Source organism: Bombyx mori, chromosome 5 (genome assembly GCF_030269925.1).
Source record: "Bombyx mori chromosome 5, ASM3026992v2".
Taxonomy (NCBI): Eukaryota; Metazoa; Arthropoda; class Insecta; order Lepidoptera; family Bombycidae; genus Bombyx; species Bombyx mori.
The window spans coordinates 9,977,997-9,996,743 of record NC_085111.1 but is presented as its reverse complement, the minus strand read 5'-3'; the positions used below and the strand labels follow the sequence as shown (position 1 = coordinate 9,996,743).

The window sequence follows — 18,747 nt, the reverse complement described above, 5'->3', positions numbered from 1 at the left end:
ATTAGGTAAGTCGTCATGACCTAACTAAAGGATAAGACGTCCTTTGCATGCGTATCTAGCGATGCACCGGTGTTCGAATCCCGCAGGCGCGTACCAATTTTTCTAATGAAATACGTACTTAACAAATGTTCACGATTGACTTCTACGGTGAAGCAATAACATCGTGTAATAAAAATCAAACCCACAAATTTATAATTTGCGTCATTACTGGTGGTAGGACCTCTTGTGAGTCAGCACGGGTAGGTACCACCGCCCTGCCTATTTCTGCCGTGAAGCAGTAATGCGTTTCGGTTTGAAGGGAGGCGCAGCCGTTGTAACTATACTGATACCTTAGAACTTATATCTCAAGGTGGGTGGCGCATGGTCTATGGGCTCCAGTAACCACTTAACACCAGGTGGGCTGTGAGCTCGTCCACACATCTAAGCAATAAAAAAAGTAATATTTTGTCTTTTGACTGAACGTTGAGCATCTATATGAGTTTCCACTAATCTCGTTGCTACCATTTTCAGAGCTCTTTGTCATGTACTTGTTCAAGTTGAGTTTCAGAGTTTTAAGAGTTCTGTGAGGCCTTTTTCACTGGGCTGTGTATTTCCCAATGTCCAGCGGGTGGGTAGTACGCTCGTGTGTCTTCGCAGACATACAACACCTGTATATGTTCCTATGCCTAATCTTCAATGCTAGTGGTAGTTGTGGCGTGTTGGGCCAGTACGGGTTGCGATGATCATCCTGCATACCGAGGGGCGAAAGGCTTTACAAGAGACCCATGTAATCTTTAAATTTTGGAAAAAACATAAATAAACTTCTTTATTCAATGATTTCAATGGGGTAGAATTAATTGAAGCTCAATTAAAAACATCGAATTGCTGATATTAATAAGAAATAAAACGGACCTTTAATTGGAAAAATAAATGCCGCATATCACGCGAAATGTCGCTTAAACCAAATAGTCTTTCATCCCTCGATATGCTACTTCTACTACTACTACTACTCTACTACAGCAATCACGCATTCCGGTCTGAAGGGTGCTAGCTTATATAGCTTTTATTTCAGTATAATTATGACCATAATAAGCTCCAGTAATATTTTATATGAAAGGCAGTGGCTCGGCCCTAATCTACACATGTATACCTCTACACTAGTAATATGTAATATATGTACTTTAAAAAATAAATAAACATGCCTAAATAGCTAACCGAACAAACAATTATCTAACTACATTTATACATACTAACAAACATCTTTCTTATTCTGTTAATACTGGTTAGAATATTGAAGCGAAATTATGGAATGTAAAATTATTGAATTCTCATCGCTCCTTAATGTGTGTGCAAATTCTAGTCTATCGGATTGAAGTCGGTGAAAATGACGTTCAAGGACTCCTTTACATATCAACAAACAAACATATTTATATACATATCAAGCTAAAATTGTGTTAAAAATAAAGATGTATCAAACGTCGTTTAAAAAAATATTTAATCTGTCCTAATGAACATAATTAATGCAAATATTAATGTATAAGTGAAAAGGCTTTTTCTGTTAGCTCCCCATTGCTTGCTGTCACTGAATAATACTCGATAAACCTCAATTTTTCAAGTAGAAGCAATCCTCGTTCTCATTATACAACTCTTGTGGTAATACCTTGTCATCAACAGAGAGCTGCAATACCTACCCTCTGTCGAATTGTTTGACATTTGGTACAGTAAACTTAATAAATTCGGGTTTATTACCTTTTAATAATGTAATAGTTTATTAAGTCCATAAACCACTCTAGAAACTGTATCAGTCATTAAACGATCATGGCTTTCCTATTGTTGTTTAATATTATAATATTTTTGAAGTCGTCGTGGCCTAAGGGATAAGACGTCCGGTGCATTCGCGTTGAGCGATGCACCGGTGTTCGAACCCCAGGCGGGTGTACCAATTTTTCTAATGAATTACGTACTCAACAAATGTTCACGATTGACTTCCACGATGAAGGAATAACATTGTGTAATAAAAAATGAAACCCGCAAAATTATAATTTGCGTAATTACTGGTGGTAGGACCTCTCGAGTCCGCGCGGGTGGGTACCACCGCCCTGCCTGTTTCTGTCGTGAACCAGTAATGCGTTTCGGTTTGAAGGGTGGGGCAGCCGTTGTAACTATACTGAGATCTTAGAACTTATATCTCAAGGTAGGTGGCGCATTTACGTTGTAGATGTTTATGGGCTCCAGTAACCACTTAACACCAGGTGGGCTATGAGCTCGTCAACCCATCTAAGCAATAAAAATAAAATAAAAAATATGGAGAGATCATCATCTATAATAGTCTCGTGATAGGATCCTATAGTCTGATAGATCTTTTATGTCTGCAATAAATAAGAATAAACTTAAAATTGTATCCAGAGAGATAGCCATGTTTAGTGTGACATCAGAAGATCTCTTTCTCGTGATAACTTTTTGTATATATTTATTATATTATGTATCTAATAATCTAATAAGTTCTAATGTAGCGCCCATTAAACTGTAATAATGTATTTTACTCACCAATGCAACATATCATGTACATTACTCAACCATAAATATCAAGAATATCAATAAAATGAATATTGCAATATTAAAAAAAAAAAATCGTTTGTGCCGTATGTCATTCGGGCCTATCGTGTGCAATGAACCTTAAGGAAAGCTTAATGCAGCCAGCACACATTTCAGTTATGTAAATGTTTTGAGAAATAAAAAGCCGATTGGGTACTCTACTTACTGGTGGTAGGACCTCTTGTGAGTCCGCGCGGGTGGGTACCACCACCCTGCCTATTTCTGCTGTGAAGCAGTAATGCGTTTCGGTTTGAAGGGTGGGACAGCCGTTGTAACTATACTTGAGACCTTAGAACTTATATCTCAAGGTGGGTGGCGTATTTACGTCGTAAATGTCTATGGGCTCCAGTAACCACTTAACACCAGGTGGGCTGTGAGCTCGTCCACTCATCAAGCAATAAAAAAAATCTAATGCTTAAAATTTAGTCCAAAAGCTATCACATTATAAGAGAGCTGTGCTAAGTATGATCGTTTGTTTCCTTTTTCTTACAACACCTTTTGGTAAAAGTAGTATCTAGATATAATTCATGAGCAATTTGGGCGATGACTTTATGTTGACTACGGGCCTTGGTAGCAATACGTCAGAAGAACAGAAAAGAAGGCGTCATTGCTTCGCTGCAGATATTGTAAGGATTGTGTCACCGACTCATACGGATTCCGAAGCATCTACGTAATATATAAATATAATTTTCATAAATGTCTAAATTAATGAAACCAATGATGTGAATAATGTCGTATATTTTAATAATACACTCCACAACCACTATACCCTATACTAAAAACCGACTAATCTATAGAACAATTATATGAAAGCGATCGTTGCATATAATCGTGTTGCTCATATCATCTACGTATCGGAAGAATTATATTTAGGGAGCCCGTGGATCCTTTCGTTAGTTGTTGATTACGTGGCTTCGTGTTATATGAACTCGTCGGGTTCACGCGGGGCGTCCAAATCGCGGTAGTGTATCACCGGGCGGAAATCTGCACCGCCGCCCCTTTAACAATCAACCAATACAGCGTTAGGAGTCACTCACACGCCAAACAAACACTACACACGGAACCTATCTACATACATTAGCCACAAAATAACACACGTTTACGTCTTTGATGGGCGAAATCTCGGCTTCCCGGGACGAGTCATGGATATTATTCGCCAAGGTGAATGTGGTCAGGGAAAATAAATACGATCGATTACATGAATGTTTCGTACATTTTATTTATAGTGCATGTTACATTTTTGTGAAAATGTTTATTTATAATGTTCATGTAATGTGCAACAAACATGAAAATACAATCTGTTTAGAGATATCGGACAGATTATTACAGTAATCATATTATGGTACATACATGTATTTTTTTTTGTTTTTTACAAAAATAATGTCATTTCAGATTAATATATCGTAACATGAAATAGAACAATTGAAGATAAATATGTAAATATTTGTATAGAAATTAAATATCTTTTTTGTACAGTTCATAAAATGTCAAGTCTCAAAAATATTAAAATGTTTTAAAATATGGTAGGTACACAACTTTGAACATTGTTTAGGAATGCTTAATACGACAATGACTGCTCTAAAGATTGTATTTGTATCATGGCTCTACTTCCGCACTTAAAATATGTCACCACTGTCCGGGAAGTCAAGATCGTTGTAAGCAATAATAGGCCTGGACCGGTCCACATTTTCCCTGGAAATCATTACTTTAAAACTAAACAATTGTTTCATTCAAAACAATATAATAAGGAGAGAATAAAGACGTATGTATGTGGTACAAATCATAGCAACATTGAAAACAAGCATTTTAAGAGGCAGATATGAACAAAATCAAAATGTTAAGGTCATGCAAAAAATATAAGCTTGTACTACATAGATCATATGTCTTAGACAATGCAATGCATACACGATACTACAAACCATACAAAAACCTTTCATATACATTTATAGTTGTTTGTAATATATTTGACATGTCATTCCAAATAGTATTAATTTAAGAAAAAAATCAATGAATCAAAATCCAAATTTTAAAATTACGTTTTCGTAAACTTATATACTGTGTGTGGTGATAAAAAAAATCTAAGAAATATATAACCTTGATTGGTTATAGTTCGATATTCCTTTATATAAATAAAGTCAAAGTTGAGAACGTGAACGACTTATGTAATTTAAGCTTCGTTCATGGAAATCATTGTATATATTATGACGATTTGCGTTAAAATTGAATTGCTGGGTAATCGAATTGGAACCTAAAACATACAACTTGAATGATGAAACAAAAAAATAGCATGAACCAAATGCTTCTGAGAATGGTTAAAACAATTTCTAGAATTGATTTTTATGTAAGTGATCTAACAAACTGTCATACCTTATTAACTATTCAACATAGCAATCCATTACTCAGTGCTTAACGCACGTGAATCTAAATGACTTTTTAACATCACTGTTTAAATATATATTTATTCATGTTATGTTTATTTGTATACAATAAATATATCATGTATTTAAAAATAGTTTTGTATTTTTAAACAGGGTTTCCCATTTGTGGATCCTTTGGGTATTCACGTTGTTTCGTGCCTCACAGATTCTATGGAAAGTTCAAATTAAAAGTCTTTGTAATTTGATAAGATTTGAATAACAAAAGCTTTTAATTTTAATTTATTCAAGTGTATTAAATGAAGTTTTATAATTTCTTAGCATTATTTCAAGTACTTAGTTTGACTAATTTATATATTTAGGTGTACTTAAGAGTATATTAAACCACTACTAGATGCAAACTTAATAAAACTTTCTTGTCGTGATTGCTGTTTTTTTTTAACAAACATTTCATTTTAAATTATTGTTTATTAAATTTAATTTTATATTTGAGGCTGACTCTGTTTCACTAACTAAGGTTTATATATTATTCATTTTAGTGTTACTCTATAATTTTTTTATTGTACATATAGGTTCTAATACAATGCAATAAAATTTCTTTTTGCTTTGTTTACTAAAATGTATTTTATTGTAGCTTGAATCTTGTGTAGAACGATTATAATTGTGTAATTTGGAAAAGTTTTTGCATGGAGCGAGTATTTGTGATCATGATTCTTTTTTCTGTCAATTCACTACAAAAATGGTGATTTTGCAATGTTAATGCGACTCTAAATATGAAAGACAGATAAAAAATTTAAAAAATGGATTAAAATTTACACCATATTTGATGTACTGTATATTAATGATTGATTGAAAGATTAAAGCTATGCATCATCAACCATATTTCCGGGATATAAACTGCTCATGAAAACAGTGGGTTTTTTAAAACTTTATGACGGAATAACATTAAAGACATTATGGAAAAATCTATAGTGTTTTACTACTTTTTTACAAAACAGTTAAGGTCATCCATCACTTGAAGTAGGGTTGTTTTGCTCTATCATCATTCGCGTTCGTTGCGATGAAGATGCTTCCAAAATAAATATCAGACTGCATTCTTATTTCCAAAAAATAAATTAATAACATGTTTTTATTTTAATAATGAACAAATATTTAGAATGAGTGATGAATCATAAAATGTTTAAAATGTTTGAAGTTTGAAAATTTTCAATAACAGATACATCTGAGATTTTGCCTGACTTATATTAATGAAAATACACAGTTTTAATAAATTTTGAAACATATGCTGTATGCATATATACATATACTATATAGGTGTCATCTTTATTGTAGAACTTCTAAACTCCAGTCCTGTAATTTCCCGATCGAACATAAAAAATATTTACAATACAATAATATTAAAATTGGTGACTGTGATATGTGCTTCAAGATCTAATAGCTAACGATATAGCGTGTGCCATTATACATTTAAACTGAGCATTAGTTACTGATCGTTCATCTTTAGAGTCGCATTGCGTGGTGTGGGAGTGTGAGGTTACCTGGGTCGCGAGAAGCGCGGGTGTCGCGGCGCGTAGGGCGCGGGGGGCGCCCACCCGCCCCACCCGCCCCAGCCGCGGCCCCCGCCACCTGCCGCGCTGCCGTACCTGCGTATACATTTCAGTTCAATGTTTTGGTTCTGTCTCGCATTACACGATTCAATTACCGTGAAGGTAAACTAGCCCTGGTTATTTACTCAAACACTGCTGAGCTGTCTACAGCACTCTTGAAACTTCTTTTTTCTTTTTTTTCCTACCTATGCTGGTAGCCTTGAGAGGCTATTTCAGCTTCTCCTGGACATGTAGGTGAGCTCACGGGGCTCAAACCGGTGTTGCTAACACTGCCCCTAGCAAAGGCAGTGCTTCGCAGAATCTACCACCGGATCGGAAACGCAACCCACTGAGAAGATCCAGCGAGAAACTCAGTGGGCTGAAGCTTCTTAAAAGGTATGGGACATGTTTAAACGTAGCCTTTTTTCCTCTTTTGTTTCCTAAAGTGTTCAAAAATGGTAATCGTGTTACTCCATAAGAGAGTAACAAAGGAAAATAGTTTAATTAATAATCTACAAAATACGCATCTTTTTATTTTTTATTGCTTAGATGGGTGGACGAGATCACACACCTGGTGTTAAGTGGTTACTGGAGCCCATAGACATCTACAACGTAAATGCGCCACCCACCTTGAGATATAAGTTCTAAGATCTCAGTATAGTTACAACGGCTGCCCTACCCTTCACACCGAAACGCATTACTGCTTCACGGCAGAAATAGGCAGGGCGGTGGTACCTACCCGCGCGGACTCATAAGAGGTCCTACCACCAGTAATATAACCTATAATCTAATGCAAGTTTGTGTAGAACTGTTTACAATTATAGATCATGATTGCAAATAAAACAGTGATAATTACGGAGCGGGCGGCGGCTGGTGGTGGTGCGGCGCGGCGGGCAAGCGCGTGGCGGGCTCGGGCTGCTGCGGGCGCCGCACGTCGCGCACGTACGCGTTGAAGTACGCCACCTCGCGCCGAACTTCGTCCACCTACAACATTCAATATTCACTGATATTACACAACAGTTATACCTATTACAATAATATCGCAAGTTACACTTCATGTGTCGAATTGGGTAGTGACTATGACATTGTAATTTCTGTGCGTTTCGATAACCACTTATTCCTAGGCGTCTCATGAATTTCTTTATGTATGAAACAATATCTAATTTCTAAAACGCTATAACATGTCTTCTAATGAGACACAGTATTTAACATCAAGCGGTAGTATAAAATTGTAAATTTTGCATAAATTTAAAGCATTCGCACATGTCACTCATGGATGCGTTATCAGTCGCGATTTATTTCTCAATAATTTATCGATTAGAATTTTATTAATGTGAACTAAAGAAAATAGATTAAAAGAATGTGTGTATTATTGAAAGAATGCATATATTACCTTCTCAGCATGTTTGTTAAAAATATGCTTTCTGATAAAGTCAGGTCCTTTGAATTTTTTTCCACTCAATTGACACAGCCATTTGTCTTTCGCCAACTCTTGAGTATTTGACTGAATAAACTTCTCAACCTCAGCTTCAGAATCCTGGGAATAAACGAAGTGTTAGTAATGGACAATTTATATGTAAAATAAATATGCTGTTAGTTTTTCAGATCATATAAAATATGTTACCTTAATTCCAAGTTTCTGTAATTCCTCATCAGGAAGTGGTTTCACATCTTGAAGGAAAGCAGCCATTTTACCTTCGAATGTTTTTATGTAATCTTGTATTTCTTGTTGACTTGGCTATAAAAAAATGAACATTTTTGTTTGTTGGGTATGATGACATTTATTATTTGCCTACAATTTTATATCTAAAAATTCGTTAAGTGGGTTACTGTATTAAATAAGCTGAATTCGAATGAAATAAATCCTAAAGGTTGAGGGAAATTTATCCCAACACATCACTAATAATAATCAGAGACATTTCGAAAGTGCATACAGGCAGAGAGGTATTGTGAATCATTGTTTTTGTTTTCAGGAGTTCCCCTACACCTCGATGTGTATATATTTACTTCTATTTGCTCTTTATAGTACATATGGGTTCAAGCAACGTTCATCTAACTTTGAATCCTGGTACAGTTATTCTATCATATTCGGGAAATATTTTCATACAAGTATCATCAACATATTTTACATTTAATATTAGTTACAGCAGAGCATGGCCACGTTTTACTAGTATTTAAATTTACAAGTATCGTTATCAATTACCTTATTCGCAGGTGGTCCTGAACGGGCATGCATAATACCACAACGGTTCGGCATTTCATCTTCATACGGATACTCGCAGTGGTTGTAGTAGTCCACCGAATGAACAATCCTCAAATACAGCACCAGACGATCTAGTACACGAATCAGTTCCGGATCAGGTTGTTCGGTAGAATTTTCTGATGAAGCTTCCAAGCCGAGCAGCTCTTCTTCTTCTGTTGATGCTTCTTCAATTAAATGTTCCGTAATTTTGTGAAGAACAGGATTCTTGGAGTTAAGACTGAAGTTCTGCGAAAAAAAATATTTTTTAATAATATTCTTCTTTTTGTCTTTTTTTCCTTTCACCGGCACAGTATATTTCCATGCTACAGCTGTATTTGGCTTGTTTATAACTTCCTACTGTCAAAATTAAGAAGTAGCCAAATATGTCATCTAATTTTTATTACCATTTTGTGTAAAAAAGTCCTCACTGAGTTCAATTCGTAAAAATTTTTCGTGGTAAGAGAAGCTCTTAACTAAACAAATTAAAAATAATTATCTTTTATCCTTTTCTAATGGTAAAAATTAAAATTTAAAATTCTCGTTTAGTAAATCTCATTTCAAATATATACTAAAATTGTATAATAATAGTTTTGATAATGATCAATGTGAGATATATTATGTACAGCTCAGACGTTAGCTTACTTCATTCTGTGGAGGTTTTTCCTCGTCCCCCTCTTGCATCTCTTGATCCCACAATTTGGTACGAGTGTCCAGGAGATGAGCGAGGCGCGCCGCCAGACGCGCATCAGCTCGCAGCACCGGCCGCTCTAAGGTGATACCCGAAACAGAGCGGATACGACGTTGCAGGTCTCTGTTCACAATGGCACCCAATTCACATTCCCGCAACTGTATATAAAAAACAAAAATATTACGAAATGATTTATTTACACAGACACGATAGCAAATAACAATAGTAGCAAAAAAGTGTCTACATTTTATTTTGTCAGAAAGAAATAGTTTTAATTATTTCTCTTTTTCGCCAAGAACATATTGTGTAACAATTTGTGTAAACAAATTTTAAAAGGTTCAAAAAGCGAATTTGATTTCACAATTGTGAATCTGTACAAAAATAACAAAGAATGAGAAAACTGAGAATGACCAATACAAAACAACGCATCATTGATTATAAATTATTCATAAGTACATACTTGTTATGATAATTTCAAAATTACAATTTTGTGGAATGTTTTGTATATTGTTAATATCCTTACCCGTATGTTGTTTAGGTTCCAGCAGATATCTTTAATGTTGACGTCGCGAAGGAAAGTGACCCAGCCCCGTCGGAACCAGCGACGTTCCGGTAATGGATCTGCTAAAGCCACCCGCAGGAAGCCTCCATAGCGTTTACACATCTATAACGTAACGTATGTTTGTTCACATTGACTCAATAAAAGTTATCATCGTGTGAATGAAAGATATCATGTCTCGAGGTCTTCGTGTGTTTTTCAGACGCGAAGTTATTATTATACACTCCCTTTATTGAAGTGTGTGTGAAATATAAGTAGTTTAAAAAGGTACGTAGTTTTACAATGTCATGTATATCATCATCATCATCAGCCTTTATCTGCCCACTGCTGGACATAGGCCTTCCCCAATGCCTTCCACATAATGCGGTCCTCCGCCTTCCGCATCCAACGACTTCCCGCCGTGCGCACTAAGTCGTCAGTCCACCTGGTTGGAGGACGCCCCACGCTCCTTATACCCATCCGTGGCCTCCATTCGAGGACTTTCTTCCCCCACCTGGCGTCGCTGGCTCGACAGATGTGACCGGCCCATTGCCACTTCAGCCTGCTAACTTTGAGAGCTATGTCGTCGACTTTGGTTCTCCGTCGAATTTCTTCGTTCCGGATTTTGTCCCTTAGAGAAATACCTAGCATAGCTCTCTCCATCGCCCGCTGTGCGACTCTTAACTTATGGGCCAGCCCTGCCGTCAGTGTCCAGGTTTCCGCGCCGTAGGTCATTGCGGGTCATGTATATGCTGCTATCTAAATATTTATTTTGGTCAAGTACAAAATAATACTATATTTCACACTTTTAAGCATTTAACTATACTTAATTGATTCAATGGCACAGTAGTTAGCGTCCCTGACTGCTGTGTGGAGAATCATTGGTTCATTGGGAAATCATTTGCATAAAAAATAGGATTGTTTACTTTGTGTGGGTAGTATAATATGAAATATCTATAGCACATGTACATAGATCTTCACATTTTTGCAAGTGTGTAAATTAATCTCTGGTTCCTTAGTATGGAGGCTCTTAGTTTGGGTCAGAGGACTATATATACTTTGTCCAAATTATTTATATATTTGTAAACTAGGGTCTAAAACTGTTTCACAATACCATCATATGTGTTAAGATTTATACTTACTGCTTCAACTTCAGCTTTAGTTATAGTGGGAGCTAAATTCCTCAAGAAAATAGATGTTGTCTTGTGCAATGCTCGTGTCCGTTTCTTCTCTTCTACTATCTCAACCTCATTGACAGAATCTGCTTTTTCGTCACCGCTTTTATTTTTTTCCTTATTTTCCAAAGGTTTATCTTTCACTGCACTTGGAGATTTGGAACTTTCTTTTCTTTGCGGTGACTTATCTGGAGTTTTAGATTTAGATTTGGACTTGGACTTGCGACGACTTGTAGATTCGCCTTCGTCTTCAGAACTGGATGAGGATGAACTTGACGACGAAGAACTTGATGATGAACCGGGCGGTGCTGTAAGAGATAATATAGAAAACTTTGCTATCTAGTTCGTGTGTGTTATTAATTTAACTTTTAAAGGGATATACAACATGTATTAGATTCAACCCCAAAATTAAGACATGTTCGTTATTTTTTTTATTAAACTTATTATATTACATTAAACATTATATATTATACTTGTTTAAATATGTCAAAATGTCTAATAGTCAAAATAGAACAGAAATCGACATAAATATTTCAGTGCGCCACGTAGGGCACTGTTGATCTTATAATACAGCAGTCAGTTTTGTTTATTTTAGACTTTGAGAATGATTCCAAAATACCGTAAATGATGAAACGATATAATGTTTGTGAAATACATTACAACAGAATATGAATTCGTCGAATATTCTCGAAATAGTGGATCTTTTATTAGTAAGTATAGAGAAAAAAACACTAACGGGGTTCTTTCTCTGCAGGTTTCTCTGCAGGTTTCTCTTCAGTTTCATCAGTAGAGTTATAGCGAGAGAACAATTTGGCTTGTTCTTGTAAATGACGTAAATGTGGGTCTATCTCCATCGTCAAAGGGGCTGTTGATTTAGGAGATTCCGTTTTCTTCTCCTAAAAAAAATATTTTAAATGTTTGTGTGTTCTTTTTTTATTCACTATCTTGTATAAAAAAAGGACTCTTACCTGCTTATCGTCTTCTTTCTCTTCTTTGACTTTTACTGTATCATCTTCAATAACTATAAGTTTGTCAGAAACTATTTTATCTGAAACATAAACATAATTGAAACTTAATAGAAAATGAATTTATCACATTCGCTAGCATATTTTTTTTGTTTCTACACCCATTGACCAATTTATTAGAATGCAATATCATGAATTTTGCTTAGTATTCATTATTTTTAAAATTAATAAAAATGATAAATTTATAAGAAACATTTTGTACTTGATATTTTTTCTTTTTATAAAAGCTTAAATAATACTAAAGGTGGACTATAACCTATACTTACCAGCTTTGTCATTGACGTTCGAATTTTCAACATTCACTGGTTCATCAAGTTCTTTTATATCTTCTTCAGAACCACCTTCTAGTTTTATAACCACAATATCCAACAAGCGAATTAGTTTCTCAGTCTTATCCACATCAACTGATACTTTATCTAATTCTCCAGTTTCCAAAAGTTCAAGGAAAACATTCAGACGGTTCTAAACAATATAATGAAAAGTTTAAAATTTTGTCCTAGTAAACAAATATGAAACTGATCAAATTTTCCTTTATTAATTACCTTTAATGCAGATAGCTGTTCTTCTTTTCGTTTAATGGACTCTTCAGGATGGTATTTGATCTTAAACCTAGGTACAAAAATTATGCTTTATAAATAGTTTCTTTTAATTTTGAGATACAACAGCTACCAACCAGCACGACTGTAACATCTAACATAGACCAATTTCTACAGGTGTACCTCAAAAATTTTATATGTAATAAAGGTGTGTAAAATTTTGAGTAACTGGGAAAAATATTACATACATAACTGTTCCGGAAATGAAAAGCAGGCAATAGTTATGTTGACCCTTAATATGATAATATAAAAGAAATAGCCTTTTTTATTTTACTAACTTATTTGCATGCCACGCAATATAACTATCAGAATTTTATTTATAGCAGAAGATGCGTGACTTCTACAGAAAAGCATGATACAGAGGAGCTGTTTTGCTTAAAATAGTGGGTTTTCAAAAGATGCACTAATTGAGACTATAAATATACATTTATCTCAATAAATGGACTATGCTTTTTGTTTATGTCAATACTTCTTTTCCTGTATCGAGAAGTCACAAAGGAAACTGAGACCTGGCAAATAAATTAATGTCTCTGGACAACGATCATCATATGGATGTCTCTTAAATTAACACAATACATTATTTAAATTCTAGAATGGTAATTAAAATAAATAAAACCCCTCCAAATTCAACACTGCCAAACTGGAAAATACACATCACTAAGTTGACTTAGTATAACTTAAATTTAAAAATACTTCAATCTCACCTGTTCCACCTATGTGGAATATTTTAGCCCTACCCCTAACAAAACGAAACCTGTAGCATTGCGCGCTACTGGTCAACGCGATAATTACTAGCTACACACAGCATTTAGCATTTTGTCAAAGTTTGAATAAATTTTTCGTAGGTTGTTCAGCATTTCCACACGAATACGCTGTAGACTGTAGGGGGAAAAAAGGTTACCGTTAAGATTTGCATAGCATCTTCAGAAAAATTCTAAGCACAACACTTATGACAACAACTGCATGTTATGTTATCGCTTAGAATTTTTTTACTACCAGCAAATAACAATAATGAAGAATGCCTCTTGGTTTTACGTCATTTTCACAATGTTCTTGAGAATTATGTTCTCATATGGCTCTTTTTTTGAGTTTTATTTTAAGCAAATCACAAATTCTTAAATTTCTACTGTAGAATACATACCATTCTTCATCCTTGTGTGCAACAAAAAATTCATTTAATTGTTGTCTCCTAAATTCTAGTTTGTATTCATTATACTTTAGAATTGCATCATCTACTGTAATTGAATCATCTTGGGCAGCAAGAAAAGCTTTGAAGGTCATCATGGTAGGTGGTCCCTCTGCTGAACCAACTGGCATAACTGCATCCCTGGGGTTATAAATAAAACATTGTGTAAAATATAATTGAATCATTAATCTCTGATCTTTTAAATTTATAACAGATAATTTTTGACAGCTACTTTATTTGGCACAATTCATACAGCTTCATTAAACAACTAGACTGTATTACTCATGATTAATGATGTTAAAACAAGTTCAAAGAGCTGTAGGAAATTTTAGTAGGTTCTGATATAATGAAGTTTGGTTGACCTTGGTTTTTAGTAAAATGATATAAGACATACTTTTATACTATCTAAATTAAAGTTAAATTTAAAAAAAACTTCTTTAAGATATTAGTGTACCTGTAGGGCTATTATCAAATGATATAAAATGTCACAACTTTTCAGTACCAATGAGAGCCATAATAGTTTGTTTGAATGAATGGCTGAGAATATTACTTTTTGAACTTTCTTAATTTTTTTTATGAATACTGTGTTTATGTAGTGTTAGGTAAATGTCTTTCTTTTACTTAAATTATATAATTTCAATTAACAATCAAGGCTAGTTCTAGCGGCTAGGTGTTGCTCAGTTTGGTGTGGCAAAACTGGCACTAACTCTGGAAATAACATTTTATATCCTCAATCTAAAATAAACCAAGGATTCATTAGATAAGAAATTTATTGTCATTTTTTATTTTAAACCTACCTGGCTGGTACTGGTGGCATGGGTTGTCCATAACCTTGATGAGCTGGATGTGGGCCAAAATGATCATGGGCCCAACCATATGACCCATAAGAGTCATGTGGCATACCTCCATATCTTCTATCTTCAATAGGCCATTCTGGTCTGATCCTTTTATTTGGTGGACCCTCCCCTCTTATTGGTGAGTATCCACGTGTACCAGTTACACCGCTCCGGTAGTCCCTGTAATCAGGACCTGATCGACCTCCACGAGACCTTCCAAAAACAAAAGTTACTACAATAAACTACAGAAACAAAGCAAATACAAGGTGTTTTAGCTTGGTCACAAAGTTAAACCAGGGTTCGATTTTGTGATTGCTTGGGCACCTTTGATTTTTAGCAGAAATAAAAATACATGTGCATTCCTAAAATTACTTTCTATGATAATTTCAGCTCTCATGCATTCTATTTACTATCAACAAAAAATAGCTTTTAATTACTTTAAAGATAAGTTTATAGGAATATAGGAAATTTGGCTTAATTGTATTACATTATAGTACAATTTGTATGCACTATTACATGCCATAACTAAGTGGTAATATAATAGTATGATACTTATACACAATTAATTCTATTTAGATCTTTTATAAATCTCTTAGAAACAGATTTATGAATAATGGGGTACCTATTTTTAAAATAAACATTGTAATTAAACATCATATTCTACGAGTAGAAGTGAAAGTTGTCTGTGTAATTTACAAGTTTATCACTACATCTACATTTTGTTGAATCACCAAACAAATTAGCTAAACAGAAAAGTACCTTAATATTGGTATTGAACGTTTTATGGGTTTGGGGATGGATTTAGGATTGTTAGGAAGTTCGTGAGTTTGAGGTTGGGATCTGAAAGGGAATATTAAATCTTATTACAAGTTTTCGTTGTTTTAGCATTTATTATTTGTACGTGTGAGTTTGTACCTCTCTGTCCATTCTTCTCGTCCACGACTACGCTCTTCACGTCTATCGCTGCTTCGGTAACTGCTGTTGTCAGCAGGACCTCTTTCACCTCTAAACTTATCTCGTCTTTTACGATCATACTCGTCATCACTGTCAGCCATTGTGTTCAGAATTAAGGAAACTATTAGATTATCTTAATTGTTTAACTTCTTTATGCATAGATTCATTAAGATTTTAACAATCACTCATTTATAGCTTTAGAAAATCCTCGAAAGGCATAAATTAACACGCACACCATAGGCAATTAAAGAAAGTGTATAATCTATGATTAAAGATGTTACATGAAATTCACAGACTACCTAATTTTTTTTTAAATACATTTACTGGCTTGGAAGCAAAGTCTTTTAAGCCAGACAATTAACTTAAATAAAGATTGGTGGAACTCACAAACTACATAGACCTCTTTATAGTCAGTGATTCCTTACATCTTGATTCCTGACAAAATGTAGATACATACTGGATTTTGTTTTTTGTAGTTCTTGTTTCTCCTTAGAAATTCAATCGTATCAGTTGCAGGTAATTAGGATATTACTAAAAAGAATCGTAAAGAGCTAATTGAAATTAACGAAGAATATCAATTCTCGGAACTGATTTAATTCAACTTATAATTATAAAAATGTTTTCATATTACAGTAAAACTATAAAAAATAATTCATGTAAATAAAAATGAAGACTGTACAAAAGAAAATTTTGATTTAAAAATATGTTCTTTTACGTAAAATTTATAACTAACACGCAGGTCTCTTTGTCAGCACAAGTAAGAACAATTTGAAACTATAAAGCTTGCATCCACTACACTTGAACTCCCCCATTCAGTTAATTTTACACTTTTTACTAGGTGCTGTCTCTTCAGAATCTCATTTGAATTAATTTAAATTCCTTTTCGTTTAATTCAATCGGCTATTTCACTTTTCACAAAATAAACAACTTTATCCTATTCCTTCCGACTATTTGGATCTAATGATGGTGTTGCCATGTTTTTATTGCCTGACCAAAGACAAATAAAAACACGTATTAAGATTTTATTTCAGAGGACGCAATTTTATTTTTCTTAAATGGTGGAGGAGTTCATTGGTGGTAAGACCTCTTGTAAGTCCGCACGGGTAGGTACCACTGCTTATTTCTGCCGTGAAGCAGTAATGCGTTTCGGTTTGAAGGGTGGGGCAGACGTTGTAACTATACTGAGATCTTAGAACTTATATCTCAAGGTGGGTGGCGCATTTACGTTGTAAATGTCTATAGGCTTCAGTAACCACTTAACACCAGGTGGGCTGTGGAGCTCGTCCACCCATATAAGCAATAAAAAAAAGTTGACAAGTTGACATACTTATGCATAAGTTCAAGCTTGTAGGGTCGCCACCAATGGCCTTAAGCCGCCATCTTGGCAAAAGGGTTTTCGCGCTGTTACTCAAAACCAACAACCCTGCAGAAACGGATAATTCCAGCGACAAAGTTTAATATCGTTAATTTATTTGAGTTTTACAGCGCTTCAAATTTGACCAGGTCTTTAAATATTCGCAATAATGCGATAAAAATGAACCGTTAGGCTTAGTTTTCTATTATATATATTTTTATTTATTTATTATCGACCCTTTTCCTCACCATAATACATAAAAATCATTGATTTTTATAATACTTCGCAGAGTACATTTATTACGAGAATCCTAAGCAGATAGAAAATTCCTAGGTACCTCTTGGGGTCAAATGAACATCTGCCAGCTACCTATTACTGTTATTACTATAATTTGTCCTAGAATGTTCAGCTGTTTCTTCCCTCTCTCGTTTCTGTTTTATAATAGACGTTCACAAAACGGCTCCATCAGAGCCCAGAGGTGATTTTTAGTGCGACCAGGCTGAATTAGATGCAGATACAGTCATCGTCCGTTCTGAGCTTGCCACACCCCAATCCTATGATTCTGTATCTATCGTAGCAGAGGATATTGACATTCTTCTCGTGCCTACATAATTATGAAAGAAGCAATCTAGTTTATTTTTTTAATACCTACAAAAGAGCGTACATGTGGTCAATTATACTGTCCTTCAGATTTTATAGGTAGTGAAATAATTTCAAACAATCATATCCTTTTAGTGGTATGTGTGTATATAATTATATATATATATATTGTCTAATACGAGCTCTGCCACGTCACAACAAATCCACAATTCGAGTACCTATACTTTCCTTCCCATGTTTCGAATCGCTTGACTATTTTGACGCTTTTCTTTGTGGCCAATAGATGTCGCTGTTTCGAAACTGTAAATCGCGGTATAGAGATATGTTAAATTTTATTTAAGTTAAGTCCATGCCCTAGTTTCTGTCTTGAGATATGAGGTTTAAAAGTCGCACAGTGTTTTCACTGTGCTTGTTTTTGAAGAGGAATTGTACGTTCGATTGTATGAATCCTTCATTATGTTTATGTAATGATGTGTTAATTAAGTAATAAAATATTTTAGTTAGACTACATGTAAATTTTAATAGGCGGTAATAGCGTAGTTAAGCGTAGCGTTGCCAACTAGCGATTTCTAATTTCGACCCCAAGGGAAGGCCTTGCTTGTTCTTGTTACGTGTAACTGTGACTTATTGGCGGGAAGGGGAGGAAAGTACCGAACTGTTTTAATGTTATTTAGCGTTTCTTCAGGCTTAAACGTTCGATCGGTGGTTTTTTTGATTGACTAAGATATACAGATGCATTTCTTTTTTTTTAAGTATGGCTATAGACTTTTTGTGACGTCATTGTTTCCATTGTCGAGTTATAAAAATCTTGAATTAATAAATACATGCATTTTAGCGAAATGAGATAATGTTGATTAAGGTCCTCTATCCGACGATTTGCAAGCGAAGTAAATTAACCCTTCGTAATAAAGTGACACTACAAAACTTCCATACGTCCGGTCATGACCTGTCATGACAAAATATTAGCGTTCGATCATGCGGTCCGCACTAACTTAAAACCCCTTTAAATTAATTATTT

General features: G+C 34.7%; 1 protein-coding gene across 4 annotated transcripts; it reads right to left on the bottom strand.

Annotated features, from left to right (window-relative positions):
• Positions 1–3,295: 3,295 nt before the first annotated feature.
• On the bottom strand, positions 3,296–16,072 carry LOC101746441 (serrate RNA effector molecule homolog). 4 transcript variants are annotated; one of them, XM_038011083.2, is made up of 17 exons: positions 15,737–16,042; positions 15,581–15,661; positions 14,783–15,001; positions 13,941–14,126; positions 12,746–12,812; positions 12,470–12,665; positions 12,147–12,226; positions 11,915–12,074; positions 11,146–11,486; positions 9,989–10,129; positions 9,420–9,623; positions 8,739–9,023; positions 8,160–8,273; positions 7,929–8,072; positions 7,392–7,519; positions 6,488–6,592; positions 3,296–3,572 (listed from the first exon to the last, which is right to left on the bottom strand). In XM_038011083.2, the coding sequence occupies exons 1-17, from the start codon at positions 15,874–15,876 to the stop codon at positions 3,494–3,496; spliced, it is 2,670 nt and encodes an 889-aa protein (XP_037867011.2). In that variant the 5' UTR covers positions 15,877–16,042; the 3' UTR covers positions 3,296–3,493. The 4 variants fall into 4 exon arrangements, with proteins under 4 accessions (XP_037867011.2, XP_037867013.2, XP_062524673.1 ...); XM_038011084.2 differs by lacking the exon at positions 3,296–3,572 and adding an exon at positions 3,769–4,266; XM_038011085.2 differs by lacking the exon at positions 15,581–15,661 and having other exon boundaries at positions 15,737–16,072.
• Between the last annotated feature and the right edge of the window lie 2,675 nt (positions 16,073–18,747).